Source organism: Mobula hypostoma, chromosome 13 (genome assembly GCF_963921235.1).
Source record: "Mobula hypostoma chromosome 13, sMobHyp1.1, whole genome shotgun sequence".
Classification (NCBI taxonomy): domain Eukaryota; kingdom Metazoa; phylum Chordata; class Chondrichthyes; order Myliobatiformes; family Myliobatidae; genus Mobula; species Mobula hypostoma.
In genome coordinates this window covers 34,025,227-34,038,772 of record NC_086109.1, presented here as the reverse complement: position 1 = coordinate 34,038,772, position 13,546 = coordinate 34,025,227, and the positions used below count along the sequence as shown (strand labels likewise).

At 40.0% G+C, this 13,546-nt stretch overlaps 1 protein-coding gene across 5 annotated transcripts in view; it reads left to right on the top strand.

The window, feature by feature from the left end:
• The first annotated feature begins 1,155 nt into the window (after window positions 1-1,155).
• LOC134355533 (suppressor of cytokine signaling 2-like) overlaps window positions 1,156-13,546 on the top strand; it is a 28,118-nt gene continuing 15,727 nt past the window's right edge. The window contains exons 1-2 of one of the 5 annotated variants that reach the window (XM_063065540.1): window positions 1,156-1,383; window positions 5,844-6,061. In XM_063065540.1, coding sequence (XP_062921610.1) covers window positions 5,932-6,061 — 130 coding nt within the window. In that variant the 5' untranslated portion in view covers window positions 1,156-1,383; window positions 5,844-5,931. Of the gene's footprint in view, window positions 1,384-4,417; window positions 4,466-4,768; window positions 4,908-5,098; window positions 5,265-5,298; window positions 5,345-5,843; window positions 6,062-13,546 lie in introns of those variants that run through there. The other 4 variants (XM_063065543.1, XM_063065541.1, XM_063065542.1 and 1 more) reach the window with 4 other exon arrangements.

Below are 13,546 nucleotides of genomic sequence, written 5' to 3'. Positions count from 1 at the left end.
AAACTATCACAAAGCCGTTCCTAAAGGAAACTATTTAACATTTAAGCCAATTCAGATCGATTGATCATTGATTCATTGCCTATAGGATTTTGAATATTTCAAGGTTGAAGGTTCATTTTATTGGCAAAGCATGCACATACAACTTTGATATTTGTCTTCTGCAGATAGCCATGAAATACACATGAAGTAGAAGAGCAAAACTCGCAGAGCCCAGAGTCTTTAACATAAACAAGATTTGTTTAAATAAATATCATAATCTTCGTTATAAAACAATATATTTGGGTGCAAAGTATTTTAGGATATTCCGTACACTTGGAAGCCATCAGGAAGCTATCAACTATTTAATCCTGGGAATATTTTGAGTTATACCATAGGAGGACGCTGTAGCCCAATGGTGAAAATGGAAAGCACTCGTGTCTTCAACCTTCTTTTAGAGGGAAAAACTTGAACAGCTTTCAGTTTCTACCAGAGTTCCAGTTTGACCCTGCAATTATTGTGTAAAACTGAATCAACCATTGTTTATTAACAAGGGATTTGTGTCCCTGAGAATTGTGACGTTTGTGCTTTAGAAGAACGTTGTGTTTTGGAAGCTTGACTCGGAGCCCAGTGGCTTCTATGAGATAACGTTCAAAGAATGTTTGAAGCCGTTGTCAATAATAGTATGCTTCGAAAATACATAATCTTAGACGAAAGCGATACCTCTGCTTTAAGTTTAGACAATGACTTGATATTTAGTGATGGAATCAGCTATAAGAATTTAATACTTCTATTTCCATGTCGTATAATTGTGTGCATTTATTTGCAGCATTTAATTATATCACATCCGTCTGGATCACGAAGCACTTTTTAAACCCGATTTGAGAAAATAAATCACAATTTCCACAATATGTATGATTCACTAGCTTCTTATCCCAAATTTAATAAGCGGAGGCCTCAAACAATGTAAAACTTTCCAACACTGTTTGCATTCGGTCTCATTTGCTTCTCTTCTTTTTTTGTTATGATTGGCCTCGTTTTTTTCCCCTGTGGTGCACTGATCCACATGTCAGTCATCAATTTCCTCCTAATGATGCACCCTTTGTTTGTGGCTAGGAATTTCCCCTCCTGCTTTTCCGTGCTATTTACATCACGATGCAACACTATCTATCGCAGAGATCTATCTCTTCTCAGTTCTCGTCGCGGCGCTTTTAAATAGTTATACATTTCCTTTCATGGATATCATCATTTTGGTCAGTGTTACGCTTTCAGAATTATGATTTTTTTTCTTTTCCACGAGGGACACGCTCCTGTGCTGATCGACTGCCATGTGAATTATGAATTTACGTCAGAAAAAAAAGCCGATTTTCTTCTGTGGAATCAAAAGGTTTATCTTGTATCGGAAATGTAAGTACTGTACATAAGACCGGCAGACACACTTTGAGATCATCATCTGGCGAATCAGACACATCTTGGGTATTCTAACTACCCAAGTCGGGTTGTAACCACTTTAAAAAGCGTTTCGAGATTCAGACGGACGTGATAAAATTGAATGCTGAAAATAAATAAATGCACAAAATTATGCGATGTAGAACTGCAAACATTTAAATTCTTATCTGATAGCTACTTCTACCACCAAAATTCAACGTTGGTTTTTAAATCTATGTCAAAAGCAAATGTGTCGCTTTCGCCCAAAATTGCATTTCCCCCTGAACCTTGTATTAACTAATACCGGTTTCTTGGAGTCTACTCCACCTCTTCTGGAGCACGTTCTGTTTTCCGAGTCTTGCCTCCTCCCAGGATTTACGATGTGTTTATGTTCAAGTATTGTTCTGGCAAGTACCTCGCCTGCCTTATTTTGCTTCAGGATCTTCAATGGCCTGTTATTCTTACAGGGTTTAGGTTGGAAATGCAGGCGTATTTGATAAAACCATAAAGCATAGGAGTAAAATTAGGAGTTCGGTCCTCCAGGGAGTCTGCTTCGCCCTTCTCTCCGTAACCTTTGACGCCCTTATCAATGAAGAACCCGACAGTCTCTGTTTTAGATCTAGCCAATGACTCGGTCATCACAGCCGTCTGTAGCGATGAATTCCACAGAATCACTACCCTCTGGTCAAAGAAAAATTCTTCCTCATCTCTATTCTAAATAGACGTCCCTGTATTCTATGCCCACCGGTCCTAGACTTACCCATTCTAGGAAACATGCTCTCCACATCCATTCTATGTAGGTCTTTCAATACTCGAAATGTTTCAGTGAGATCTCTCCGCCCCCGACCCCCCCCCCCATTCTTCTAAACTCCAGCGGAGTTCAGGCCCAGAGTCACCAAATGCTCTGCATAAATTAACTCTTCCATTCTCGGAATAATTCTCGTGACCCTCCTCTGGCACCCTCTCCAATGTCAGCACATCTTTTCTTGTTTACAATACTCCAGGTGCCGTACGACGAATGTCTTATAAAACCTCAGCGTTACATCCTTGCTCTTATATTCTACACCTCTCGAAAGGAAGGCTATCATGGCATGTGCTTTCCCTACCACCGACTCAACCTGCACGAGGACTCCCAAATCTCTTTATGCATCTGATTTCTGAATTTTCTCCTCGTTTAGAAAATAGTCTATCCCTTTATTCCTTCTTCTGAAGTGTATGATCATGCACTTTCCTACACTATATTCCATCTGCCACTTCTTTGCTCATTCTCCCGATCTGTCTCAGTCCTTTTGCAGACTCCCTGCCTCCTCAACACTCCCCCACCTATCTTTGTATCGTCCGCAAACTTGGCCACAAAGCCATCAATTCCGTCATCCAAATCACTGACATACAACGTGGAAAAGAAGCGGTCCCAATACCGATCCCCGTGGAACACCACTAGTCCCCGGCAGCCAGCCAGAATAAGCCCCCTTTGCCCGGTTCTTTGCCTCCTGCCAACCAGCCAACCTTCGATCCATGGATTCTTATTTTAAGCAGCTTCATATGCGACACCTTGTCAAAGGCCTTCCAACAGATGTTGTCAGGCAACATTTCCCCGTAAGGAAACCACGCTGACTTTGGTCTGTTTTATCATGCTCCTCCAAGTACCCCAGAATCTCATTCTTCATGACGGACTGCAACATCTTCCCAACCACTGAGGTGACGTGAGGCCTCTGTTAGTCAGGGTCGACTGTGGACATTGCGACCTCGCTGTCTAGATACGCAAGCCTGTGCAGTACGGTATGGAAAGCAAGCTGTTGCCCATGTAGCAAGCTTCCTCTCTCCACGCATCTGATGAACCCAAAGGAACAGCAGGGACCGATACATTGTGCCACCAGCAGCACCACAGAAGTTGCCAGTCGGCATTGAACGCAATGTAGGACTGCCTTAGGGACTCCAGCTCCGGATTTTTCACAACAAGAGAAAATCCGCAGCTGCAGGACATCCTGCTGAGTTTCCCCAACATTTTGCGTGTATGTGGTCCGGATTTTTCCATCTGGGTTTACTCCCAAAGCCTTTCCTACGAGTGGGTGTAGCCGCAAGGCAGCGGAGATTTGAGGTCAGTTTTCTGTCCCCTGGATGAGCTGCCAGCCATGCCGGACGAGCTCTATCTGCCCGAAGCGACTGGTTTTAGGGCGCCGATTACCCCCTCCCCCTCCCTTTGCTCCTTTTCCTGTCAGTACTAACGGTTCCGCCGGGCTTGGTAGCTAAGCCACCCATAAAGGCCAGGAGCTGGACTTGATTGTCAGAGGCTATTTGAGGCGCACGCCTTTGGAAACCTGTAATAGGTAGTGAACGTTTATCCCCATTACCACCCGCGGCTATAACAACCTCTCGGAACCATTGCCAACCACTGAAGTCAGGCTAATTGGCCTACGCTTTCCTTTCTTCTGCCTCCCACACTAAAAAAGAGCGACGAGCTTCACCTACGTGACATTTTAAAGACAAAACGAGAGTCCCAAAAACAACATAATGGACGACAATCGCAGATGCTTCTGGATGCCTAATTCCATTACATTTTAAATACACTTATAGTCTGAATCTCAAGAACACGCGAAATGTTTAGGGATACGATTTCCTCAAAACACAGCTTGTTATTTTTAAAGCAATAATGCATTCGAGCATTGTAATGAGTCACTCCCCATCAGCTTTGTTTGAATTATTTTCAGGCGCCACGATCACCATTCTACTACTATAACCCTCGACTTGCCGGCCCGTAATTTATCCCCCCACCCCCATCAATACCGTGCAGCCGAGACCTCACCGAGCTCACTTCACCCGAGTTTATCCCGCGGGGAGGCAGTGCTCCGTGACGCAACAATAGCAGGCGGGGGGCAAGCCCGCTGCTGATTGGTCGACGACCAAATAGCAACAAGAGCAGGTGACGCGAATTCTTGGAAAGTTCCTGGAAAGCAGCGCGTGCGCTTCTGCCTGAAATTTCAACCCCAAATCTTGGCAACGGTGACCTTTCGAGTCGAGAAACAAGACTTCCTGCTGGGGGAAAAAATTGCAGCTTACAAATGTTTGCATCCGTAACTAGCTGCGCGAAACAAAAAAAAAGCAAGATTAATACGCAGCATCCCTCCAGTGCAGTCCATCTTTTATTTTACTCACATTCACCAGTGTCGCTCTCTCTAACAATTAGTTGTTTGTAAACGATCTCTCTGAACACAAAGTATTAGGGCGGGGGATGGGGGCAGAGTTAAACGGGAAACAGGAGGCGTTGGCGCTCATAGGCGTGTCTCTGATTTAATGCATTCAGCAATGAACGCATGTGGAGAAAGAGGAAGGGGGAGGGAGAAGGGTAATCTGAGGCTGAATTTGCCCAGTTCGAGTTCAGTCTCCTAGCGTCTTGTCGCCGTGCACAGCTTTCTATATTCACATGACAGCTCGCTTTAAAATTTTTCTTTTGTTTTCATTTCTCGGGATTTTAAAAACAACGACATTTTCTCCATGGCTGGAAAGTATGCACTGTAAACCTTACCTTCCTCTCGCTAATCACTGGGAAAAAAAAATGTAAATTGAAATCATTCAGAAAGAGCCCGTGGGTACTGTCGATTGTGGGTGAAGTTCAGTGTGTGGCCGCGCATCACTAGCGATGGAGATTGATTTATTAGGCCGGGGGAAACGAACGCTCTAGGTTAAAGGGTTAACTCATTCCAAGAACCAGAAACGAACAAAAGGTGGTCCATTTTCGTTTTCTTTCTCTGTGCCGTCTGTGGTGCTTGGACTCTGCCTGGCAGGAGGGAAAGAGCTGAATTAGGCCGAATGTATTCAATTAGTGACTGGCTGTTATTAGTGGAGTTAAACGAGGGAAGCAGGTTTGTTCCCAGGCTCGGCGTCGTGTTTGAAAACCACTGAACCAGGTTACAAACGACCAAATGCTCGGTTTAAACCGAAGGTGTATATATCTATATAAATGTATGTATAGATATATGTACGCGCGCATACAGCGTTTCAGAGTCGTGATACACGGAAACGAGTTCGTTTAATCCTTTTTCGCCCGCCTTCGGAGAAAACATGTAAATGACTTTTATTAATTAGACGAAACGAATATACTCGGAGTATCATTTTAAGGGCAACTAAAACAGCAAGTCAATATTTAATGAAATCGTTCGTGCCTTTGTTTAATTGCAAAGCTTTATGCCGGGGCCATTGATTTTTACTTGAAAGCATTTAGCGATCTTGGTTGTATAAATTAACGCTGGCCGTTTTTGATCGTGATGGAAAAAATGGACCCGAATTCCACCAAAGATAATGGACAACATTCGTATTAGTTTTAAGCAATTTCCGCGGGCAATTGAGATATTTGGGGGCTTTTCGCGTTTATGGTTTAGAACTTGAAATAATATAAAGAGTTCGCTCCAGTTTTACTATTGTGCACCTTGCTCCTTGTCTAGATCTACCGCGACAAATACACGCTCTTTCTGGCCGGTGAAAGCCTTTTGATCGAAGTGGGATTAGCGGTTGTTTGAATTCATCACATCTATGATTTGTCAGGAGAAGGCAGTAACTCCGCTGTACCCCAGCAACTGGCCGCAAGACACGCTTGACCTCCGGGAAGGACATTCTGACTTGTTCCGTATCTCCTACACCATGAGTCACTTACAGCTCACAGGTACCTTTATCATGAATATAGTCGCGGCGATCTGAAGACGCGCGGTGGATCTGTGAATGGGTTTTTTAAAATGTCCGGCACTGTCGTAGCCCCTTTTGTACTATCATTGCTTCGTTCCTTTGTATTTTAATTACATAAAATTAACAACTTCCACCAATGTAAATACTCAATTTCCTTGGACATTTGTTTTATAAAGCAATATATTTTATTCTAGATGTATTTTAGCATAACGTTGTGAATGATTGCTTGTTGCAGATCTTTGAGATCTAATGTATAATAACGTTGAATTCTTAAAACAGAAAACTAAATCCCTGTTTCGATTGGGTCCTTAAAACTTCGGAAATATTGAATATGTGGTATTTTGAAACTGTCAGTTGCAGATAGGAGGTTTAAAATATTTCCTGCTTCAGGGCTCTGGAGTAAGATTCTTAAAATACACGCCTATATTATTATGTTGCGTTACAAATATCCCATGTGAGAACGAAATTGCTAATTAGGAAATTATCTTTTTTCTGAAATTAAGTTTAATTTTGAATTAAACAATTTTGCATTTGATTTTCAGCTGTAAACATTCAAACCCCACTTTGACTTTAATCAGTGGAGTTGTGTACATTCACATTTTGAGGGTGTGGAAAAACGGCAGACTGTTTTTGTAAAAGATTCACCGAGTTTTGGCGCATGTTTTAATTGTCCCAGCGTCATCGACAAATTGAAGTTAATAAACAGTATAGTCCGTGAGCCAGTAGGGTTGGTCGGTACCATCTGAGGGGAATAATGCTCATAGTGATTTTTGGCAAGGTATGCATCTCTAAAGTTAGAAAATAAGTGACAGCATTGCACCAGTGGTAGCTTTATTACTTCAAATAAGTAAACACATTTTGTATATATTCCATATTAACATCAGTACAGCAGAAAGTGTTACCCTACCCCCCAAAAGGTAAAAAAAAACCTCATTTGGAGAGATTTCTGGAGTTTTTATCAATGTCATGATATTTTCTAGGGGTGTAAACTTGCCAAAATCACTATAAGAATTATTCCCCCCAGATGGTACCAGTGGCCCAAATTTGGGGTCCTGGCTCATGGACTAGTAAGGCTGGAGACTTAAGCACACAATGGTGTCAAACTATTTATGCTGTTTACTCCAATAAATAGATAAATTTTAAAAAAGTAAATGGGGCACTGCACATATTCTAAATGGAGACTCAAAGCTAAAATATATCATATCGGCAATTTTACACTGGGCTAACTTGGAAGTTATGCAGTGTGCATTTTTTTTAGGACAAATTTCCTTGTGCTTAGTTTTATTTATTTATTGTGATACAGTGATATATTGCGATATAAGCCCTTCCGGCCATTGAGCCATGCCACCCAGCAATTCCCCGATTTAATCCTAGCCTGACTAATCATGGGGCAATTTACCATAACCAACTAACCTACCAACTGGTGCGTCTTCAGACTGTGGGAAGAAATCGGAGCACCTGGGGGGAAAGCAGTGCAGTCACAGGGAGAACGTACCAACCCCTTACGGGCAGTGGTGGGAGTTGAGCCCAGGTTGCTGGTACTGTGAAGCATTGTGCCAACCACTATGCTAGTGTGCCCCACAGTCCAGTAAACCCCAGCTTGGCATACACATTGTTAATATCTTTAGGAAAGAAATTTTGCTGCAGTAGCAACATTTAATAAAAGGAGTCATTGACAGTTCAGTATATTCTGGTTTTCCCTTCTTTGACACAGTTGCATAAGTTACTCCTTTGTTCCACGAGAATAAAACAAAATAAAAGTCCTTAAGCAAAATACTGTGATCAAGTCTGGTTCAGCAATTTTTTTTTTGTAAAGCTACAAACATCAAATTCAGGATTTGACAGCATGGATGTGAAAATAGTGGGGAAACGTTCTGAATACTGAATTGAAAGTGACAGGAAATATGTTTTTATATAAGGATATGAAGAAAGAAAAGTAATTAAGTGAGATTTGAAGAGGGATAGTCATTTGAGACCCTAAGCAGAAGTATTAAATAAACTAAAGTTTGCAGGAGCCCTAGCACAAATCTCCCGGAACTCTCTGAAGGCTAGAGAATTGCTTAGAGGACTCAAAGCAGAAGTTGCAGCAAAAATATCCAGGAACCTGTTAACACAGAGGCTGCCATTCCATTTTGGGTGACATTTTCCATTACTTTGAGGGAAAAGATCGTGTAATTGTGGACAGAAGTAAAAGGAGAGCTTTCTAGAAATGTACTTTACTTTCTTGGGTGTGGCAGCCGAACTTTGTGAAGACAGGCAAGTGGATGCTGTGTACAAAGATTTGATTAAGGCCTGTGAGCCAAATTCTATGAAAAGTCTGCTACTTGAGATGAAGTGCGATTTAGTGAGACATTTTGAGAAATAATGCCTAATTCAAATGATGTTGATTTGGAGGTTACCATTAGCCTGATGAATATTACCATAACTCCAAAGGTGTTATTTGTTTTCTGGTGGTATCTTTACTAATTATCTTCAATGGTCACATGTACAAAAGCCAGTACACAAGTACTGGCTAATGAATTCTGGATCATTGAAATTTGTCACACAAGAGGCCATTTGTCCTGTTTCCCAGTGATGATAAACAGAAAGTTTTGCAATGTACATACTGTACATAAGATTGGATGCTTCTATCCTTGAGTAAATGTTCCAATCCCACTGATGTATGGCAGAACTTAAAAGGATCACTGAGGGAATAACTGGAATTAAGAATTGGGCAGATACTTTACGAGAGAAATGCATAATGGCATAAAGTTCAGCCAGTTTCTCAAATATGGAAAGAGTGGCCTGGAATTACTCAGAAGTCGTGAGTTCCATGAGCTTGTCTGGAAAATGAGGCCTTGGATTTTGCAATGGTTTATATCTAATAAGTGGCACTGCATGACAGAGCATGTCTTGCCCTGCCCTTGTTTACAGGATGATAATACTCCTTGACAGAGCCAATTCCTGCTTCTGTAGTCCCAAAAATGGAGGAAACTAGTGTTGTATATCTTCAAACAATCAGATTGGAGGACTATGAAGTTTGCATCTTGAAGACTGGGAATGCGGCACAAACTTAGTCTGTAAGATCTCCATGCCAAATCTAAGAAATGAATAGAGACAGAAACGAAAAGAAGTTTGAAGTCATCATTGTTTTTAATATCACCACCAAAAATTCAAACTTGCGATACTCTGCAAAGGTAATGGTTAATCTTAAGCGCCAGGTACAGTAGATTGATTTCCACTAACTATAATTTGTGATGTTTGAGAGGAAGCAATTTGACATGAATTATCCTTCTTGGTGTTTAGTTTGTAATGACTGTAAATCCAGTGACTTGATGCCATTAAAGTGCATTCACCCATTAGCTGTGCGAGTATCAGTGAGCTTCATGTACTGATTACCTCAGCAAGCAAATGCCAACCCCAGGAAAATTTAGTCATGATCAAATTAGGTTTTCAATTTGACATAAGAGTAATTTATAATGTGTTGTTTGGTAGTGATGGCATTTCTTTGAGGGAAGTTAACCTGAACCTATGGCTCTCAATGGTTTCTGATGCATGACTAGATCTGTGTTGATTAATTGTTAAAGATTGCATGTTGCCATTAGTTAAAATCTCCAAATCAGGTTTAGTAAGCAAATTATTTACATTGTAGTCTTTAGTATTTCTAGGAAGTCCTTCACTCCAAAATATTTAATGATTGTGGAAAGGGGAAAATCTATTTAATCTTTGTTTTTATTAATAAAGAACATGAGGTTCTTAGATAGCCCAGTTAATCGAAAACTTATAAGCTGCTAAAATTCCTGGTCTGTTTATATTGCACATAATTCCGGGTTTTTTTTAAAGTGCTTTCCCTTTTCATCAAGGCTGCTTCTAGGAAAAGCAGTCCAAAGTTCATAAAGGCTCAGTTTACAGCAAAGGAATGAAATAAATTTATTTTTACACAGTGGCAAGAAAATATTGGTAATGCTGAGCCAGAAAACTTGTTGCTTGCTCAAGCACCACTTCATGGAAGATTTCTTTTATGTATTTACTGAATAATCGCACATGAGTTAGTGCATTCAATAATATGCTGCATTAATTGGTGGGATTTGTCTGCATTGGTATCTCTGCTTTAGATTGTATGCCATTATACATGTTTATGTCTAAAGGGAGGAGACATTATCTGGGTTGGGTTTAGATGAAGGTGTGGTTGAATGAACAGGAGTTTGATTGTGCAGGAGGTAAAATTAAAGGTGAGCTTTTATTTTTAAAATGCTAGTATTGTGGCATTTTTGTTTTAAAAGCACAGGAGATAGAAATTTTAAAACATTTGGAAGTAGGAGCTCCTGATAAAAATTAGAATAGAAATGATTTTTATGTGTTAGTAATCAACAGATATTCCATTGGCCTTAACAACATAATGTGTACTTTGTTTAATGCCATGACTTCAAAACTGCGCTCTTGAAAATAACATTTGTTTTTAAATGCTATATTGTTAGTTATTTGCCAGTGTAGAAACTGTGGTTTCAACTCTATAGTACAGCTGTTATTTTCTTCCCCATTTTAAAAACTCAGGCTTGAGGTCTAATGCCTGGCTGACTGTCAGTCTCCTAACCACTACTAAAGGAGAAGATGGTAATGAAAAGTATTCCCTTTTATGATATGTCTGGAGTGAAGTTTTTTTTTTCTGTGCACCATTTTAGTGAAATCTGTAAACAATGCAGTACTCTGTGTAAACACAACCTCTGAACTCCTCGAGCATTCCACAATTATACAATGAATAGGCTTATCTGCTGTTTTTGGAATGAGGGCATATTTATTTTAATATCTCTGACAAATAGATTAGTTACTCTAAGTAGTAGGTTCTCGATAATTTGGCACTCGCGGGAACCACATATATGATATCCCTATGTAAATTAAATTCTGGGTTTCTTGTAGTTAGTCTTTGAACAATTAACAATCACCATGCAAGAAAAATTCTGCCCTCCGCTCCCCCCCCAAAAAAAAATCACAGTCAGAAGTATGTTTTTGTTATCTGAATTGCTGCAAAAGCCAAGTTTCATATTTTATATAAATGCAGAAATCATTGTTAACAAATTAGTTCTCTGTGTTGTGCTCCAAAGTATGGAGATATCTGTGATTCATCATAACATTGGACATTAGTATCAAAGTTAACCAATAAATTCATCAGTCAACAGTTGTTGCCATTTTGTTTTGAAAAAGAGGTTATGATCTATTGCTTGCTCACCCATTCAAGCGATCAATATCAAACAATCTTAAATACCAGTCAATGACCTCCATTGATTAAATCAGTAAATACACTACTTGGCTTACACCTGTACAATTAGACCAGGCGGTTTCCAGGGATGTACTGACATCCACTGAAATTAAGTGTTGATGCACTATATTTGGTTTGGATAACACTTGATTATGGAGCAGAGAATCAGCCCCTGTTCTTAGAGAAATGTACTGAAGATAACCACTGATATTGCTGTGGAATTTTGTTTGTTGCTTTTCAAGGGCAGTTCATTTTTATATTGGAGATATTTTTGGTGACTTCAACATTTTCCTCATGGGTATTGTCTGCAAATTTGACTGTGGTTTCCACCAGTGTGGCTGGAGTTGAGACAAATTTTTTTAAAAATCTGTTAAGGCACACTACCTGCTCAAGTTGATGAAGATGGGTAAAGTATACTGCCCCGAACAGCTGATTGTAAAGTGAAGAGAGGCATTGAGGACCCAATGGCCAAACAATTCAGAGTTCAAATTGTAAACACTTTTAGGTGCAATCATTATTGAACTTCAGAGGCAGATTTTTTTTTGTATATTAAGTTCACACCAATATTGCATAGCTTGTTACAAATTCCAATGGGGTTATGTATGTGTGTCTTTTAATGGATGATTTTATTTTACTTCGTTTGCATGAATAGCTCAAGAGCTCCATGAGGCTGCAGTAATCTGTGACTAGTGTTGTTATCCAAATAACTGTAGATATTTCAGCATAATGTCATTCTTGTATTCAATTATTGCATCTTTTTAACTTTGTATAACTTTACTGAGTGTGGATTCTAAAGTCATCAGCTCTTCAGTGATGATTTGAGTTTCTGAATTAAACCATCTCTTTGTAACATGGATACAAATGCCCTGTGTTTCTAACCACCTTTTTCAGTTGGCCATTGCATTAGGTAGCCCTGTCCACCTGCTTGATAACGCAAATATGCAGTCAGCCAATCATATGGCAGCATCTCACTGCATATAAGCACGTGGACATGGTCAAGAAGTCCTGTTGTTCTTCAGACCAAACATCAGAATGGGGAAGAAATGTGATCTGAATGACTTTGACCATGTAATGGTTGTTGGTGCCAGATGAGGTGGTTTGAGTATCTCAGAAACTGTGGATCCCCTGGGATTTTCAGGTACAACAGTCTCTAGAGTTTATAGGGCATGGTGCAAAAAGCCAAATAAAAGCATCTAGTGAGGACAGTTCTGGGTGAAAATGCACGTTAATGAGAGAAGTTAGAGAGAATGGCCAGGCTGGTTCAAGCTGACAGGCAGGTGACAGTAACTCAAACATCCACGCTGAGTGTATATGTCAAATCACAAACGAGAGAATATCTGCAGATTGCACACACACAAAATGCTGGAGGAACTCAGTCCTGCTGAAGGGTTTTGGCCTGAAATGTTGACTGTACTTTTTTCCATAGATGCTGCCTGGCCTGTTGAGCTCCTCCAGCATTTTGTGTGTGTTACTGAGTGTATGTGGATGCATTTTCACTTTGTAGTGGAATTGAGATCTTTTTATGCAGCTTTCTCATGATGGTCTATTTCTTCATCCCCTCTTTTTCCCCTTCATGTACATCCATATATTTTCAGAGAACCTAATGAAGATCAGTTAGAGAAGGAAAACCAAAAATTTGTAGATCCTGGAAGTCTGAAATTAACAAGAAAAGAAAATGCTGAAAATGCTAGCAGTGCCTATGTAAAGAGAAGGAGTTACTGATTCAGCTCAAAGACAGCTGGAACTGGGCAAGAGGGAAAATAGTTTAAAGTTGGAGAGCGTGGGTTGGGGGAGAAGATTAGGTAGGTCAATGGGAATATCTCTGTCTGGTATCTCTTCTCTTGAAGAAACAAGCCATTGCTTCAGATTGATTGTTGTACACCACATTATTTTCCATCTAGGGACTTAAATATGATTGTGCTTCTGATTCCTGGATTTTGCAAGGGTATTCCTAAATCATGATTTTGTAGCAAGCTTCCAGAGTCCTTCAACAGTTATGATTTAGTATGCATGCAATGCACAGAGATCTTATCTGTGTTCTTTTAAAAGAACACTTTTGAAATGCCAAATAGATTCTTTATAAATACTTGTTAAATTTGAGTGTTTTCCATATACTTTTTGTATGATGTATGATGCTTTTACTATTTTGGTAAGTTGTTTTCACAGAAAGCTTCCAAGAAACTTCCACTATAGGAAACTAAAAATGTGATGAAAATGGGAAAGATGATC